The sequence below is a fragment of the Pseudopipra pipra genome, chromosome 1, assembly GCF_036250125.1.
Source record: "Pseudopipra pipra isolate bDixPip1 chromosome 1, bDixPip1.hap1, whole genome shotgun sequence".
In the NCBI taxonomy this organism is placed as follows: Eukaryota; Metazoa; Chordata; class Aves; order Passeriformes; family Pipridae; genus Pseudopipra; species Pseudopipra pipra.
The window spans coordinates 80,887,505-80,906,925 of NC_087549.1; the positions used below are offsets into that span (position 1 = coordinate 80,887,505).

At 34.5% G+C, this 19,421-nt stretch overlaps 1 protein-coding gene across 2 annotated transcripts in view; it reads right to left on the reverse strand.

The window, feature by feature from the left end:
* Window positions 1–19,421, reverse strand: part of CDH9 (cadherin 9) — a 101,355-nt gene that overhangs the window by 64,135 nt on the left and 17,799 nt on the right. The window contains exon 2 of one of the 2 annotated variants that reach the window (XM_064662172.1): window positions 7,123–7,439. In XM_064662172.1, coding sequence (XP_064518242.1) covers window positions 7,123–7,353 — 231 coding nt within the window. In that variant the 5' untranslated portion in view covers window positions 7,354–7,439. Of the gene's footprint in view, window positions 1–7,122; window positions 7,440–19,421 lie in introns of those variants that run through there. The other variant, XM_064662183.1, reaches the window with a different exon arrangement.

Genomic DNA, 19,421 nt, shown 5'->3' on the forward strand with positions numbered 1-19,421 from the left:
AACTTCTTGCCCTGAACATGACAAGAACTTCAGATTTTTTAGCAGTCTTTTATGTAGTTGAAGAAACAGAAGCTGTCAGATCTCATGACAGCTGCTCCATCTGTACCAAACAATGCCAACTCACTCTTGTTATTCATGTCTTTGAAGTCTCTGATCATTGCAGTTGTTTTCAGAAATAATTCTTTACTTTGTGAAATATGATGTTCAAATTTGACAGCAAAATTCTAGCTTAGGCCTATTATTGCAATGTAACATTCAAGTTTTTTTGTATTTAAACTGTTTATACTTGGGTTGTGCATGATGTGACTAGATCTCTTCATTATTTTTGAAACTTCAATTAAAAATGTATTTAGGTTATCAGAAATGAACTGCTGTCCTTCCTTCAAAACAAAACAGTTCTATTGTGTTTGGAAGATGTAACAATTGTCTTTCACAATTTTCTTCTTTCTTCCCTGGCCCTTCAACCTTCATTTTAGCAATGAAATTTTATTGAAAACTTTGATTTTTACTATTTTTTCGACAAAAATAAGCAATTTTTCAATAAGGTTTATGTTGGCCTTCAGAAAATAAATTATTTTTAAACAAGTAAACCTATGGCTCTTTATTGGTGTTTGCAGTTAAGTTGCGCATGTGTCTAAGACAAGAACTTGTTATGGCACTTTTTTATCTTTTTTTTTTGTTTGCCTGTTTCAATTTTATTTAGGAAATACATCTGCCTAGAGATATATCTGCTTGAATCTAGACCAAATATTTGTTGAAGAAATGTACTAACTGAAGAATGCAATGTAAGTGGAGATACTTTAATAATTTATTAATCAAATAAGTTTTCTGTTCTTTATTTTTTAAAATATTGGTCAGACTTTTTCTCATTCCTTTGATATTTTCTGTCCTTACTTTTTTTTCCCTTTCTCTTTTAATACATCATTATTTCCCTGTATTTATTCAAATACAAGGAAAAACTTGAGGTCTGAGAGAGGAAAGTAAAGACAAAAGGAGGAGACAGAGGAGACCCCACTAAATTTTCTTCTTTTGTTTAATCTCAAAATATTGATTTTACTTTAATAGTAAATATTCTAATCAATAGATATTATTTAATCTTCTTCAAAATTTGGAGTTTATAAGATGGCTTTGGGATATAGTGCATACTAGATGGAACATACTAAGATTGTGATGAAGTCTGCACCCAGTTTAATTATACTTCTAAATGATTGTGGGTCAGTAGCATATGATTGTTTATGATTCTATTGTTTTCTTGAAACTTACCATACTACTAAGTTAAAAGATATCAAAAAACACGCTGTTTTTAGCAGCATTTATGTGCTGTACTCATTGCAACAGTTTTACAAGTGGGATGCAGATATAAAAAAGTAGAGAACACATTTGAAAGACTGAAAAGATAGTGCATCTGCATGTTCTCTCATCCTAAGAACAGGTCATTCTTAAAATGACTCTACAGAGGGAAAATAACAAATGCTGTAAAGAAATCCCTATGGATAAATTACATAAATTGATTAAAGTCACAAGCAGAAAAGTTCTCTCCCATACTCTAAAGGTAAGATCAAGATAAGATTTCATTACATAAAGAAAATAATATTATATAATTAATAAAAACTATTATGGATGAGAACATTATGCTTTGGGATGGAGCAATTAAGTTTACTGCCAATTTGGGCACTGTAGTGCTGTCGAGTCAGCTCAGTGGGTCACCTGTTTGGGCCATAAGCTTCTTCTTCCCAAACTGCTCAAAGAAGAGGTTGAGTATGGCCAAGGCCTCAGCAACAAGTTGAAAAGACATTAATAAGTGGGGATAAGACTAAAGAAGGAAGGGCTTTACTGATTCCATTTTATGACTTTTCTGCTGCTTTGCTTATTAAGAAGGAGCCTGCTCTAGAATTCTGTGGTGTACCAAAGGCAAACTGCAAAGTACTGTGAAATAATATTTTCAGGCATTAGTACATTTTCATTCTATATTTACAAGGAACTACTTTCCAATTCCATTAAATAAGAAAAAACCAAAATGTACAGTACAAAAGGGAAATTGAGTGAAGTTCTGTATTAAATAACAGCAAATCTGTTGGCAATGCAGTGAGACTTCTTTAGTTGTTATATGAAGTTCTTTTGGTTTTGTGTCTCTCTTTTCTGTAAGGCAGACTGCTATAGCATACAACCTCATTTGCAGATGTTTGAATATTTTTAAATGTAGGTTACAAGAAATAAATGGTTGTATTTAATATATGTTATACCCTACCCCACCAAAACCCAAAACAAACACTCCTCCCCAAAAAACCCACCCTCTGATTATTTTTATTTTCACCTTATATTTCTTATGAAGACGCATTGAAAGGTGACATGAATCAAATTCATTGGTCAGCTGGAGGTAGAACAGAGATTTTTCTTCAGTTTGCATCCAATCTAAATGATGCTCATAACATGCAAAACCCACTTCATTTATTTTTATGGAAGTAATTAAAAAGGAGTCTATTTATGGAGGAACTAATTTTGAGCAGTGTAATTTATTTTTTATTTGCTTTTGTATTTCCCCCCTTAATATGAGAAAGAACAGTTGCAGGTAGTTTACAAAAATGTTTTTATTCTTGTTTGTTTCTTCATTTTAAAATTCTGGGATACAGCAGGTGTTTGATTGTAAGTATATGATTGGGTCCAACATATATTGCATGGAACTTCACACATTATCTGCCTATCAAGATTATCATCCTTTGATTAGCAAAGTGCCTTTTTAATATAGGGAGAGACTAACTTTCAGGTAAAAAATGTAATTGAATGACTTAAGGAAGGAAAAATCTTGTCCCTTGAAATCACTTCAGTATATTGTTGCAAAATGTAAAGAACTGTGTTTTCCAAAATGGCTGATGATTTTGCTTAGGCCTATTTCTTCTTGTCTAGGGATACTTCATAATGACAGAGTTAATGGTATTTCTCATTTTGCACAAGTGATATCCATTCAGTGGGTGTCAGGTATGTCATGAAGAAATAGAGATACATAAAATCAATATTATCTTTGTAAAATAAAACCAATTGTTCCTCAAGGGCTACCTGCTAAGAGCCTTCTGTGTATTTGATTAGTTTTTTCTTTAATTAATGAACGTCATCCTCATCAACATTTTAATACTTCCTGGATTGCATGTCCTTTTTTTTAGATTATTGTCTCTTTGTAGTGTTTGTTAGTAAGTGAGTACATTTGATATGCTTTCTCATAAAAAGTCAGTTTTAACATTCATTTTTTAGGTTCCACACGAGGCTTAAAGTTAGTAGCAGCTGAGAAGTTGGATCTATTGATCCTCACTAGTGAAAAAAAAGGAAATTTCAGAAACCAAAGAATGCCACAGTATGATATATCGCCAGGTGTTTATTTTCTCAACACCTTTATATTTCACAAAAATACTTATTAGGTTTTTTTCTTCCTTTAAAAAGAAATTAATCTCATAAATTTAATTCTGAATGCTATATTGAATCCACTTCAGTAGGCAGAATGAGTTACAATTCCTCTCACTATATCCTCTGAAAATTCCTCACATTAATGATCTCATTGAAATATTATTCAGCATTCACACTAGGTAACAGGTATCTTGAAAGAATATGGCCATTTTTATGTTTTAGAATTTATTTTTTCTTCTTGACTAAATTTTTAAGCAGGACTGTCATACTGCTTACCTTACCTGTGTCTGACTGAATATTGCAGTTGCAAACTCTCCAGAGTTTATCTCCCTGTGCATTTTTTAAACAATATCTAGCATGATGGATCCACTGGTTTCTCTAATAATTTCATGAATATAATTTAAAAGGATAAGAGAATAAAGGATACCATGAGCAGTTCTTGCATTTTTGCAGGTATGAGTAGTAGAATCCAATAAGTTTAAAGACTTCCTACACACTTATTTTTTATGCATTTGCCTGTATATGAGATGGATCCTCCGAATTGAGAGAAGAGAAGAAAGATGAGAGAGGGATACACTGTAAGTTGTCTGGATTTACCTTGACTCCCATCACGTTCACAAGACAATTGTTCTGCATATGTCCCCTGTTCTTGAAGGGTGATTGTTCTCTGAGAAATTTCCTTACTAAAATTGCTCTAGCCATCAAGCCTTTTGGCAGCTGTTGAATGCTAACTTCCTTTGCTCATCAAACAATATTTTCAATTTCTGCCAAGCATATCAGATGCACTTAGTGGCCTGTATTTTATGTCACCTATCAACACTATCACTGTTTTTACCTAAAAGCTATCTAACTGTAATTAGCAAAATAAGCTCTGTTCTAGCTTTTCAGGGTCCATTAACACTATATTAGCTCTGTTAGCAATCTGTGAGCCATGCACCAGGTTTGCATGGAGCTCGGTTTTTCATCTACCTTACAAGTACACCAGAGATCTTTTTTTTATTTACTTCTTGTCACAGGGTGAGACCTACCAACTCAGATAAATGAGACGTGATTGCATTTACCAGCTCTAAGTTTGGCATTTTTAGGAAAAAAATAAAAAATCAGGCATGGAGCTGTTGATAACTTTCCATTCTTGGAGGATATTTGGGAAGGAGACCACAGGGTGAGAGTGGTCCCAATAAAACTGCTCCTTGGCCTTAGTTATGGGGAAAGAGATCCTGGGGCTACTTGGCTAGTGAGGCCATTGGCTGACAACAATCTAACATTAAAAAGTAATATTTAAGATTATAATATCTTAGATATGACGGAGAAACTTTGCACTCCAGGAACATTTGATGTTGAGTGGACCCTGAGCAGAGGAAGTCCTCTCATGGAGCCAGACTGCCAGTCAGGACTTGGACAGTCCACCAGTAAAAGCAAGTACCCAGTTTCCCTGCTCTGGTCTAAACTGGGCTGGTGTCTGAGCAGTAAGAAAGAGAGGTGTGTGGATTTCACAGAATAGCTCCCCATTCTATGTACTCATCCTTCTTAGGAAACAAATTTTATCTCATTATGTCATACTGAGTGATGCTCCCCCACTGCCAATAACAGAATGCACTCATAACAAAATAAAGCTTCAATAAAGTGGCATTAGTAACAAAACACATTCAATGACTTAACAGATAAAAATTGTACGAAAATTGAACTAGAGTAGGAAAAATAATTTTTGAGTATTATGGCTATGATCTCTTAGAATTTTATTTCCTGATACTTTCTTAATTCAGTTTATTTAATTTTTAGTGCTACATTTATTGTTCTACCCCAGTAATCCATCTGCCTGTGCATATCCATCTTAAAAAGGGCTTGAATAAGAATACTTGCTATGAACTAGTTCCCATGGGTTGGAATAAAAGTGTTCTTTCCTCACACATACCAATTTGCTAATTATCATCACTTTGAGCAGGAGAATAGTAAACCTGAGATTTAAGCCTTCCTCAGAATAATATTGTTCAAAGAAGTTGTTGGGGTTTTTTTTCTTTAAAAAAGATTCCCTATTTGACTTCTTGTTGTAGCAGCTCCTCTTGGTGCTGTATGTCACATGTACCTAGGATAATTTGAACTAACTCAAACATATTTACCATGGTTTTATACCACGGAGGACAGAACTATGATAATTTCCTCATCTTATAAACTGTTATAAAATTTATGCAACCATATGGAGTTCATCACTTCAATGCAACTCCTTCTCTTTGGAACACAGGGTAATATTTGGGGTGATTTCCATCTCTTTAGAGAATCAGTGATGTTGACCTCTCTCAGGGTCTTTGTGTAATATTTTGCAGTGACGTGAAAAATCGTTAAGATGGAATCAGCTCTTATGTTTGACACTTCTCTCTACGACAGCTTTCTATTAAAAAAAGTAATTCTGTGAGTCTAGGTAGAACTTACATCTATGGAATTCTATATTATTGTGTACCTTTTTGTATGTTTTCTTGGCAAGTCTACTCAATACTAAATTATACTTGCAAACAATTTTTTTGAGAAATATCTCTATGCAGTTAGTTCACTCTTTATTGAAGACCCCTTTTTCTACAACAAAACTTCTTATTTTACACACTGATAAACAGATCTAGCAATTATTTGCTCTCATTTCTGCTACTGCAAGTCAGAATTTCTTTCACTAAAACCAAAATTGTATGGTGTAGTGTTGCTAGAAACAAGGTCAGAATCAAGTTCATAGTTACCATGTTTAGCTTCTTTGACATTGGTTTCTTAATAGAGAGAGATGATTTTCACATTTTCCAGATGATCATGTCTTCCATGACCAGAGACACTAGTTAATGGTCAGAAACATTTTGGAACTTTTGACTATAAATGTCTCAATCAATTCTGTATCTAGGCGCCCCAAAATGAGAGAGCTACTTGACAATAACAGCCAGTGACAACACTGGGGATAAATGACAGAAACTAGAAAGGATATTTTTCACCTTAAGCCATTAAGATAGACATTTCCTTAATTTTTAAGTAATTCTGGATATATTCTAGATATTTACCAAGTTTGTTTGGTTGTACCAGACCACAAGTCATATCTATGGATGGTGAGACTCCACAAACGACTAAATATCCGGAAATCTGAGTCTTGTGTTATCAGAAAAGATAGGACTGCAGACAACTGTAATTCAGGGGTGGCATTGTTGGCAATAGTGGATGTAGATAGATTTCAAAGAATGTAAAGTCCTTCAAGTCATTAATTAAAGATATCAGTTTATTTCAGAAGTGATGAAAACTAGATTTTTTTCACCTCCAACACTTCATCCATACTTGGAATTGTGGATAGACAGCAATTTTATTATTAACAGAATTCTAGATTTCGCTTGAAGAAGTACACAGCCCAGCATACTGGCAAATGCCTCAAGGTAGATGAATGAAGGCATAACTTTTCTATTCCCTTATCTAATATTTATGTTTAACAGTTGAAAAAGTGATAAAACTTGCATAGGCATATGTAATAAGAAATTGGAATGTTTTAGTCTGAACAGTTTCCTATTTTCTTTTCACTGAACTACTTCACGTCTCTCACAACTTCTAACAATCGTGGAAACCCCAGGGGGTCTGTGGTGTGCTTTGACTTAATGAGAAATTGGGACCACTGCTGTATAAAAAGCAAAACAGCTGTGAAGAAGGAGTGAAATAACCAAGGGTGTCAGATACATCATCTTTAGAGAATCCTTTAAACACAAGGCTTACCTTGCCCACGTATTGAGTATCTGGACCTGTGTATTCCTCCAGCAAGAAAAATTGATTCCACATCCAACCACGCTTGGTGCGGTGCAGTGTTTTTCCATCATTCTCTGACAATTCTGTTATCTTTTCACTGTGTGAGTGCTTGTTAGTCCTTTTTTGGGATGGCATCATGTGAATCACATGAAACATATAGCTCCAAAGCAAAACTGTCAGGAAGGAGTAAGTCCTCATCATTTACAGAGATGCTGTTAGCCTCCACTCCTCTAATAATTCACCAGAAAAATTTTTTTCAAATGTTATATTCCTCTTGTAAGTAGAACCTAGGGGATGGAGAAAAGTATTTGGATAAGTTGCAACAACTTTTTTTCCCTTAGGAAACAGGAACACAATCTGGTGATCACAACAATACCTCATGTCAGTGACAAATAATCATAAAAATTACTCAGAGAGTTTAAGATCAAGTTCTTTAATGTCTTTTTCATCTTTTTCTAGTTCACTCTCTCACATGGTATATAGACATTGATTTAAAACACAATCTGAGTAAAATAGTTCATCTGAAAACTTTAGCTACCACCAGCATCCTGACACAAGGAAACAGTCCAAATAATAAGAAGCCTTCCAATCTAATCTCTCCCAGCTCAGTCTGATGTTATCCTCCCTTAATATCTATTCAGAATGGTCTGCAAATATGAATTGTCTGTTACTTCGTGATTAATATAACCCATTCTTCCTCCTTGTTAGCCCCCAGTTGTCCAGAGTATCTTCTTCTATTTCTGCAGAAAAGAACTCATAAAATGAAATTTATAAAGTATTACTAATGTCTTTAACGAGTTCTTTAAACAAGAAAGAAAATTACTTTTTAGATAAGTATGGGTTCATAGGAATCCTTCTGGGGTTAAAAAAACCTCTGCATTTGGAACAGAATTCTCCATTTGGAATGTATTTTTTTTTCCCTGAATCCTGGACGAATGAATGGAAACTTTTATGATATAGAACTTTACTGTAATTATTATTTCTCTGAAAATGGCTTTGATGGTTTGTGTGGAAGTTTGTAAGCAATATTTAATCAAACCAAATTAAATTCATACTCTTTATCTGGCAGTGCAGCTTAGGTGCCTAATGTCCCAGTCTTTTCCATAAACTTTTTCATGATAAATCTGTTTTTGCATTAGGATATCTTTTGCTGAGCTGTCATTGTATATTACAGAAATCATAGGAAAATAATTCAGCAGCAAAACTACATTTTCTTTTAGAGTCCTAGTCCATTAACAGTGATTGTAGCATGGGGTCACAGCACTCAGAAATTTTAGAATAATGAAATCTTTAAATTAAAAAAAACACATATAAACCTATCCTTCTTTCTTCTGCAACCCAATATTACTAACAGCTACTTTCACTCTGCTGTTAGTTGTGTTATTTTTTGGTGGAAGGGAAGGCAGTCTCTTTTTGTACAAAAAGATATTTTGGAAATAAGATGCTTTTTGTGAAAATTATTAGTCTGTTGAGAGTCTGTTTATTGGAAAACATTCAATGAATTGTACTCTAAAGACCTTAATGATTAAATTAATAGAATTGTGCCCTTGTGTGAAGTTTTCTTAAAATGATTATATCCTGCATGGACTCAGGATCTTAGCTAGCAATCCTGAAGGAGGATCAAAGTCTCAACGTTTTAGTAACTTCAAACAGAGTTTTAGCAGAGAAAGAAGTGAAGGCTTGGAATATTTATCACTTTCTAAGATCATGTTCCAAAACGAAAAGAAAACAATTCGATAGGTGTCAGATTTATGCAGAAGATCATGTATATAGTTCAGGAAAGCTTGTCTTCTTTTGCTTTTTATTTTAATTGAAGAATCAAAGCGTAAAGTAAATTAACTCTATTTGCATAAAATTATGAATGTACATAGATCTTGGCATACATTTGTGGATGTATTTTCTTTGAATTCTTGTTTTCTCCCTTGTAATGCTCAGTATGTTCCTGTTGCAGGCAGAGGGACAAAGTACAACTCTCCTGTGGTTAATTTAATACCAGTAAATTTTGACGTTAACTGGAAAACATTTGAGTACATGATGATCTTGCCTAGTGATTGAAATTTACTGGACACAGATCAAAAGAAAAAAAACCCTCAGCCAATCTTTTATCCGTGTTTAAGTTTGATGATTTGAATTCCCTGTAAAATATAGACTGAATCAGTTTTTTTCACTGAATAAAACTATTTATCAATGTAGAACATTATCATATGTGTTTCAAATTCATCGCACTGCAACATCTGAGGCAAATTGCAGAGACTCTTCATGCTTTGTAAATTAGATTCTGCTTAAGGTGTTGTAAAATGAAAGTAGATATGTTGGAAATACAGTATTCGAAAGGCAGGCTATCAAGTTTGTCCAATGAAGTAAAATGCAGGGCCTGCATTTTACACACAGTATATATACACACAATTTTGCACACAATATATATAAAGTCTGAGGCTGAGACTTTGGCTTTAGAATGTGATTCTGATTTGAAGAGAGACACCTTCAAAAAAATGGCATACTCTGTAACTCTTATTAAATCTCTTGTCTTCTAGAGATGGTCTTGCTTGGTGTGCCCTCAAATAGTGCTCCTTCATAGCTCCATCACAACACTTTTTGTTGGACTGTCGTTCAAGAATTCATCGTCACAACATTCTGAATATTAATGTTCAAATGTTCGTACTGATTAAATTTTGGATTTGATTAATTTTGCTTTGATACCAATTTTGTTTTACTTCTCAACTATTCTAATACATGTTATTTTATATATATACATATAAAAAATGTTTTTATATATTTAAGGTCATGACTAACTTATTTCTCGAATTTCTTGGAGCGTATCAGCTTTTCTGGATTAAAACATAACAAACCATAAAATAGACAAAAAGTTCTGAAAATTATGTACAAATTTGGCAACATTTTAATAAATAATGAATCTATGAAACTACTAAAAATCATAAAAATATGTTTTACAAAACCTCTTATCCTTAAAAGACTGCTGTCAAAGGCAAGTTGTGCAAAAATTCCAAACAGTTTAAATTTTCTCTTTAAAATGTCTTCATATCAAAACTTAGACAAGCCTAACACTCAGATGATTCAGTCTGTTTTGTTTTTACTCTTTTTTTGGAAACAAGGGGAGATACAGGTGATATCAATATATTTTCATTTGGCCATTTTGAGATGTATGATTGCATGTTCGGTTTCATGATAATTTCAAATGTAAATAAAATTTCAAATGCTTCACTTTTATTTTTCAAAACAACACATTTTTAATTTCCTGAAATTGCCCTAATTCCTTTCTGTCCAAACACTATTTGCCATATGATGTTTATACTACTCTTTTCTTTGTACTCAAAGAAACTCTTCAAGGGGGCCATTGGCTTTTACAATTTATCTTATAGTCAGCTGTCGAAGTGGGTCAGCAGTTGCATTTGGTACACTCAGAAGGTGTAGTTTAACACTAAAACAAAGGATTCTGGTGTAGTATGGAAAAGTAAGACCAGCTTTTCAAAGGAACTCAATGCACTGTACACAGATGTTCTGACCCTGCTGTAAGAAATTATCTCTTTGCAAATACCAATTTTTCACGGAGGTTTTTTTCTCAGAGTAATCAAGGTTCCGACAGTTTGTCCCAGCCAGGGCAGAAGTTAAACTGAGATTGCTGAAAACGTGTGGTTTTCTGTGTAGCGCTGCCCTCTACTGATTTCCTTGATAATTAGGAGAAGAAATTCACTAGTACTGAAGAGAAAGAATCCTTAATGTCAAGAAGAATAAAAACAAGCAAACAAACAAACGAAGTTACAGCCCATTTTTTCCTGGTTTTTTTTTTTTTTTTTTTTACAATAATTGGTGCTAGTAGGTGTAAAGAGAGGGTTATTAGTCTCAATCTAATAGGGTCTGCTGAACATTATGATAAACATCTAAATTGATTTCTTCTAAAAGGAGCAAAGGTCTTTAGTCTGAAAACAGGGAGAATATTTTTTTTCTAAGCAATCAATCAATATTCTACATGTACTCTCTCCCACTTTGTTTCTCTTCCATCATTTAATCAGTACAATGTCAACTTATTGTTCTTGTCAAACAGTGGAAAATGGTTTTCTTCCTATTTGTATTGGAAACTTCTCTTCCAGTTGGGGTGTTCATGTGTTAAACATGTTAATGCCAAAAATTTTGGAGAACCTGCACTTCTTCCCCATTTTGCAAATCAGCAGATCTAAGTGGAGGTAATAAGTATTTTTTCTTTTGTGTGGTTTGAGGGATATATGGTGTAGTCTAGAACCATTGCAGTGTCTCCGTGCAGTAAGGAGTGATATTAGAATCCTGCAACAGTTCCAGGTAAATGAATTACTTCTGTATGAAAAATATTATCCTCCTGAGCACAGTAACAACTGGAAAAAATTATCTTTTAAAGTCCTTTTGAATGCAAAATATTCTATTTAGATTCTTCAGGTGTAGTGTGAAATAAGCCTTGCTGGGATCAATAGCAGGGATTTGTTACTGATGATGCCAATTTAAATGTTTCTATAGCAATTGCCATGGCAATGTTTTTAATTAGTGCAGCCACTCACAAGCATGACATGAAGAAAAGCTAACCTTCGGCAACTTGATGATGTATCCCACATTAGTTTGTTTCATTTGTTAACAGTGAAGTAGAATTCTGTTCTAAAAGAAAAAGGATGTGGTGCTCGTGTATAGCTAAAAATAACAGAGTTAACTGCAGCAGCAGCACTTGATATTGAGCTTTAATCTCTAAATAACAAAGATGCAACTAATGTTCAGGATGATCCAAAGAATCTGTAAAACTAAAGTATGTATTTTAACAGGGTATACCAAGTATAAATCTTGTGTAGCCTACATGAATGGAAGAAGTCTCATTGGGAAGAAGTCTCATTGGCTTTGTCAGTCTTTCTTTTGAAAACAAAATATCTGAATGTAGCTTTAATCCACCTGGACTGAACACTAAGAATGATGAAGCTATAGCAACAAGAGGCTGTGCTATAAACAGCACACTGCCACTGATAATACCAAGACTTAGGTAGAGACTGGATCTGTGCCACTGTAGGTTCACTTTTATCACTTCCCTCGCTAAAGATAGCCCAGGTATGCATACACATGCTGCAACATTCACATCCTCTGAGAGCAGTAATCCTATAGACATGAATATATCTTCTTCCTAAAGTTTTTTTCTTCTCTCTCTCTTCTTCATGGATAAAGATTGGTTTGGGGCTGAGATTGAAAGGATTAAAAGGAAACAATGTGCATATAGACTGAATCTGAGGTAATCCGGAAAGGTGTTTTCATTTATTTCTGTGAGACCTGAATTAGTTTTTGAGGGATCCCCAAAACTTAAGGAATAGTTTTTTGGCTGATGAACACCCATTCTTTGAGTACAAGTACTCAAATCTAATTCAGGCACAGAAGTAGGGGTCACACTAATAAAGAAACACTTCTCTACTCAGCAGCTACCACTGCAAACCTTTCAGAATAGATTTTCAGAACTGCTTTTTGCCATTGTGTTGCTGATCTGTTCAGCAGTTCTACATACAGTAGAGGTAAGCTCATCTGAAAATTTTGCTAGGAAACAGCTGAATGCAATTCTTTATGTCTTGGACACCAGTGCAGGTTTCCTTAGCTACCTCACTCAAGGAGTCACACTAATATAAATAAAGTTTTAGGGAGTGTGAAATAATAGCAATTTGTCTGTTGAATTACTGTCTTTAGGTAAATGAACCTATGGTTTGTAGGTGCATTATAAGAAACATTTATCTTGCTGTGACAAAAGAGGGTTATTTCAGAGCTTTACCAGCCTCTTGGTTATGTACATTGGAAACACAGGTTCAAATTCACCTCATTGTGGCCTCAGTCACCTTCTCTATAGCACATACAGTGAGTAACGCCAGTGCCCAGGGTGGGTGGATCTGGTAAGAGAATGTGTTGATTCATATTTGAGCAATCCCTGATGGCAGAATTGTGCAGAGATACAGCTGTGATTAACTGTCCCTGGGCAGTGAAAATGCCATCTGCCCTTCTCTGGAGCAAGTATCTTCTGAAGAGCAAATGAAACTGTTTCTGAACTGTTCGTCCTCCAAGCACCCTCCTATCAGATAGTGAATGAAGCCTGCAGCACTTCTGACCCATCCTATATATGGGTCTTTCAATTCTTAGCAATGGTATTCAATAAAGCTAAAAAGAGAGTTTTAAAACATCTACTTCTGAGGCAGCAGGTCACTAGATTACAAATGTAAAATGTACAATTTCACACTGAAAAATAAAAAGATTACTCTTTTTCTCTAATAATGAACATTTTTACAGGATCTGCTTTTCATCAGCATGAGGGAAACTAGGAAATATAGCACTTGTAAACCCTTAAAGCAAGGCCTTTTGAAGATATTCCTTTGATCTTTAGTATTGATTTTTCTCTACAGGGAACACATTTCACTCATCATATAATGAAACTGCATTAATAAGTTTTTATGCCACACCTTATTTACAAATGCAACACATTCATTACATTCATGGTTTTAAAGAATAGCCTTCAGACACATGAAGAAAAATAAAAGCAAAATTCCTCTCTTTGCTTCCCCTTTAAGATTGTCTCATGTTCTGTCATTCATAAACATATTGTCTGTACTTTGATATTGATACCCTGCAGGTGTCAAAATTAAGGCATTTATTTTTGCGAGATTTTTTGTTTGTTTTTTTTTTTGGTTGGTTGGTTGGTCGATTGGTTGGTTTACTTTTTGTAAACAGCATAGCCTTCTGTCTGCCAGATACAAACCCAAGCCATATCTGGAGGCGTAGGCCCCTATTTTCCAGACACATCAATTGTCATTAGTCTCTCTGCATGAAGCAGATGAGATTCACCTATGGCAGCACTGTTAATGACTGGATTTACCAGTTCTGTTAGCTAGGACTACATTCTTTTGCCAAATGCCTCTTTCTTATTGCTTCATTATACAGCAATCTACTCTGGTCACACAACCAGCAACTAACTAGGCATTCTAAGAGTCTACATCATGTGCCTTCTATCTCTGCATATTTCCTAAGCATGGTATGTACCAGGATGAGAGCTTGCTAAACTTTCTGAGTCTACAGCTTTTATAATGGCCCAAGAGCTTGTTACAAGCCAGAATTTCCCAGAATAAAGATATCTTCAAGCTAGTATCGCAAAGATTTTTAAAAAAACTTTAATCTCTGCCATCCTTTTATGTTTTTGTTGGGGGATTGTACTCATGTACATCTGAGTCATTAGAAATCTTGTTCCTATGGAGAAGGACTTAATTACTGCCTGCAAGGGAGTATACATTCACTTCTCTGGACTGGAAAAACTTAATTGCTGACCAATTAAAGTTACTTAGCAAATTCGGAAGGTAATTGTAGCCCATTGTTGCTGCTTCCTTCCTGAAGGAATTGAGCAGCTGCTGAATGCTGTCATTTATTAGAGTTCAACCTCCTTTATGCCCTTCTGCTGTCTCCAATGGGATCACAAAATCAAGAAAAGTCTCATTCTCAGAGCTGAGCAGGACTCTTGGAAGCACAAGAATTTGTGCACAGAAATAGTGCATAAACTTAACATAATTTTTTTTTATTTGTTTATCTAAGGTAATCTGAAAGGAGTTTGATGCAGCTGAGGCCTCATCCTTTATTTCCGTAACAAACACCTTAAAATACCTACAAATCATAATTCTATCACTTGCAAGAATAATATGGGTCTCAGAAACACAAAGTACAATTACTTTCTTTTCCTTATTTCTGGGTCTGAAATAACTAAAAATATTCCTCCAACAAAAGCATCTTTCACTTGCAAGGCATTTGACTTGATTAACGAAAGATAAATGCAAAATATGAATAAATTCAAAATAAGTGTAATAAAAGTATTGCTTATTCTGTTAGTATCCTGATAGTACAAAATGTGACTGTCTTTAACAAACAGACACCCATGATAGTGCATAAGCATGGAGAAACATATAATGGTTTTTCTTCAGTATGTTTTCTCAGTCTCCAAATATTAGGTATCTAATAGTCCCCAGTAGATTCTCTTCGCCTTGACTTTCTCAGCTTTTGCTTTGGAAGCACATATGCTTCTCAGAGAAACAATATTCTGCAAGGAGACACATATTTTAACGAACTTGTGAAAAGAATCAACTCTTTTTGAACATTGTAACTGACATCTTCATTTGACAACTAGTACTGTTGTTGGAAGCCACAACAAATAGTCATTCCTTCTCCGCTCTCTTTGCCACTGATGAATGTATAGACAAATCAATTTCTCCTTCAGCTGTCTCTTTTCCAAGATGGAAAGTTCTGGGACTGCTTGCTTAATCATTTCTTATGTGAAAGCTGTGCCAGACTTGATTGCACCTGCAACTCTCTTTTGAATCTCTTCTGGTTTTTTGGTATGTCTCTTGAGATTGGCAATCATAATTTGTTGCTTTGTGAATATATAAACAGCATCTTAATTGCTTTTTCTACTTAATTTCATCATGATATATGGCATCGTTTGCTTTTTTTTTAACCGCTGCAGAGCCCTGGGCTAAAGTTTTCCTATTATTATCTATTGTTACATTATGTTGTTATTCCCCATGGCAGTAGCCAGACTTTGTTATTCTAAATGTATAATCTGGGGTTTAAAATGTGTGTGGCTTTACATAATTTCATAACAATTGAATCATGCATCATTTGGGTGCCCGCTCACTCTATTACATAGATTTCAAATGTAAATATGACAAACCACTTACTACTAGACCACTGTAAGGTAGAAATCAGTTGGCATGGCAAGGCTCAAATCCATATGGCTAAACTCTCTTCTTCTTCTCTCCCCTGCCTCAGTCCAAAGTAGCGTTACCATGTCAATACCACCTACGAGAAATCACCCCAGGAATTTTCTGGGAGAGTGCCAGTTGGTACAAGCTAAATTGACATAATAACGCTGAAAAGTTATGGACAAGTACATTACAAAGTTTCTTTGCCAGATGAAGTATATTTCTCCCCACAGTTTTATATGCTGAGCATGGTGCTATATGGTCTGGAATATCCCTTGGATCAGTTAGGGTCAGCAGTTCCAGCTGTGTCCTCTCTCAACTTCTTGTGCACCCACAGCCTGCTCGATGGTGGGGTGCTGTGAGGAGCAGAAAAGTCCTTGACTCTGTGTAAGCACTGCTCAGCAATAATGAAAACTATTCTGCATTATCAGTGCTGTTTTCACCATAAATCCAAAACACAGCCCCATAGTAGTCACTATGAAGAAAATTAACTTTATCCCAGCTCATGCTGAATGTCACTTGCAAAGTTTATCACATGGTATTCAAGCCTGTTCTCATTTCATTTATGAGTATGTATAGTACTGGCCCTAGTACAGATCCCTGCAGAACACTGCAACATACATTTCAATGTGAAAACTCGTATTTACTTCTTCCTGCTGATTTCAATCATTTAATCAATGTAATAAATTAAATCAATTTATTTAAATATTACTTATTTAAATTAAATTAAAATAACATTAATTAAAATTATTTTTATTGTATCAATTACTGATATATGCAGGGACCTTCACTTCTACTTCATGAGTGCTTGAGAGCTTTTGGTGAGTGGCCTGTCAAAAGCCTTCTCGCAAAACTAGATCTTATCAAAGTGATCTAAGCTATCCTTATGCTTGATGACTCTTTCAGAGGACTTGTTAACAGTTTCATTCATTTGGGTCTCAGACTTTGTTCCTGCAACTTATTCCTCATAGAACTGAAACTGTTTTTAAAACTCTGTATTGCTTTTGAGACCCTCAAGTACCAAGGAAATTTAAGTGAAAGTTTAGAAAAAATAATGAATATTTCATTGGTTTCAATACTGAAATTTTTAAGATTCTTGATAGTATGCATGAAGTCCCTGCCATTTACTACAACTTGAAATCCCACTGTACTGAAATGAGATTTTCTGCTGAGTCCCTGGTCAAATAAATTAATAAACAAACAAACCAATGTGGCATTTATTCCTTAGAGGTTTATAACTCCTATATTTTCCTGAAAACTGTGACAAATGAACCACAGAACACGGCGTAGAAACAAGCACAGCACTGATGGTAAAGTTTTTCATGGAACTTCCAAAACAAGTTTTTAGTTCTTAATCGCTGCAGTTTGTTTCCCCAGCCTCTGAGGAAATGACAGAAGGTGTATCACACTGATACATAGCCCTGGATGTTGGGTGTATATGTTTTTTTAGTGAAGACCTGTTCTGCTATTTGTTTCGCAAGGGTTTATACTCTCTCCCAAGATCTAGTAGCCTAGATGCAGCCAGTCAAACTTCCTCTGGTGCTTGACAGTCCTGCAGAGAAGCCCACCAAGAACTCTGAGCTACTGCAGGTGTTAATGTTCAATTTTGTGTTGAAGTTTTGATTATATCTTTTCCCCAATGAGGTTTCAAGATTTTCTGTAGTATTTCCTGAATTTGCCCTCAAATTTGTACCACAAGTGAAGACTTTATATGTTGGTTTATTATTGCTCCCATGATAGGCAACTTCAGAAGACTTCAGACCCACCTGGAACTGAGTCTAATGGTAGAGAAATATGTCATCTGCATATGCATTTAATAATTTAATTGTGCTCTAATGACACTGCAGTTATTATTGCAGACACCAACTGTTTTGCTATGTCTTTTGTTATTTTGTTCCTTTGTTTCTAGCTACCAGAAAAGGAATTAACCAGTTTATTTCTCTTAAAATACCAGTTAGCTTTAAAATGGCATGTGGCATGTTTCCTTCAGTAAAACCTGAACCAGATGTAAGAGTTTAATAATCTATATCTTAGCATGAATTCCCAGAACATGCAGATTTTAATGTGATTTATTAGGATCAATTCCAAACACACGGAGTACTTTTCATATATCATTCCAGAATTATCCCCTATATTTTTCTTGTCCTTTTTGTTAAAAGTCAGTAAGAAGCAAAAAATATAACTGCATGAAAACTTGTATACGGTTTCAATTTCAGAGTGAAAAAAATTTAGAAATACAGTTGAAAAAAGTTGGTATAGTGAAACATTTGCTTTATGTTTCCTGCTCTATTTCTGCTTTGTGTTTTGTCTAGCTTTGCCTGAAAAGACTTCAAAACTTTATTGAATAAACTCAAATGCCTGTGACTTTCTCCCTTCCTTCTTGCATTCAAAACAAAAATGAGGGAAAAGGTTATATGAGGAGATATAACTTTGTCTGAGCTTCATACTGTTAAGACAAATCAAGAACATGTGACTTCATAGAAAACAACTTAAGCACTTAACAGGAAAAAAGAAATTGTATAGTTCATCTAAACATAGGGATGTGTATGCCAGGCACTCTTTTTTAATCTTTTCTTGGTTTGAATAGGAATAGATATTTTATATGAAACAAACTTATGCTTTCTATAAGTGAATTTCCTCCTTCTTTTTACCTTTGTGATTCTTCAATCATTATTATAGCCAATATTTTTGTCATGTTTTAGTAGTATGGCTTGGAGTACAAAGTATCAGATAGTGAAGCAGCTTAATTTCTACTTTTAATAAGGCATGCTAAATTGTCCTTTTTTCCTGACTCTGAAAAACTGCCATTATATGCACTGTCCACAGGCAGTTCTTCATGGAAGAGATGTACCTTCATCTAAATCTCATTGCCGCAGTGTTGATTATATAATAAACATGTTATAGTAACTGTTACAAATAAATAGAATGAATAATAATGATCCAACATAGCCAAATGCAATTTTCTTATTGCAGTCAGGGTGCTGTGAAGGGAAAACGTGTTGCAATTGTGTAATAAAAATGAGCATCATGATATAACAATTTTAAGTTAGTTGATATAAATCCAGATAATTTTAAAATTGTATAGCTCAGCATCTTAATGAATGTTCACGAATGGCTATTTTTAGAAATAGAAAGTGCTACACAAAACCTGTAAACCAATTAATTTTTATATATCTGCCCCATCAATATTTTACATAAAGGTAATAAGAGAGCAACAGGAAGGGGTTTTGAGTGAAATAAACTGACTTCTAGCTGACACAGCTGAAGTCATGAATAGTGTTACTGAATTATTCAGGGACATTTTTTTCCAAAAATTTTATTCCTACTTGTCTCACAGCAGCATACATGGATATATGGAGAAAATTGAACCTGTTATGTAACATGAAATTATGCTTAGATACTAATGTAGAAGAATGATGGTATGCTGCCAATACTTGTGAAAGCAAAATCCAAATTCAGAATTAAATAGCAATGTCTATAAAGCTAGCATTGATTACCAGTTTTTACATTAGGAAAAATCTTAAACCA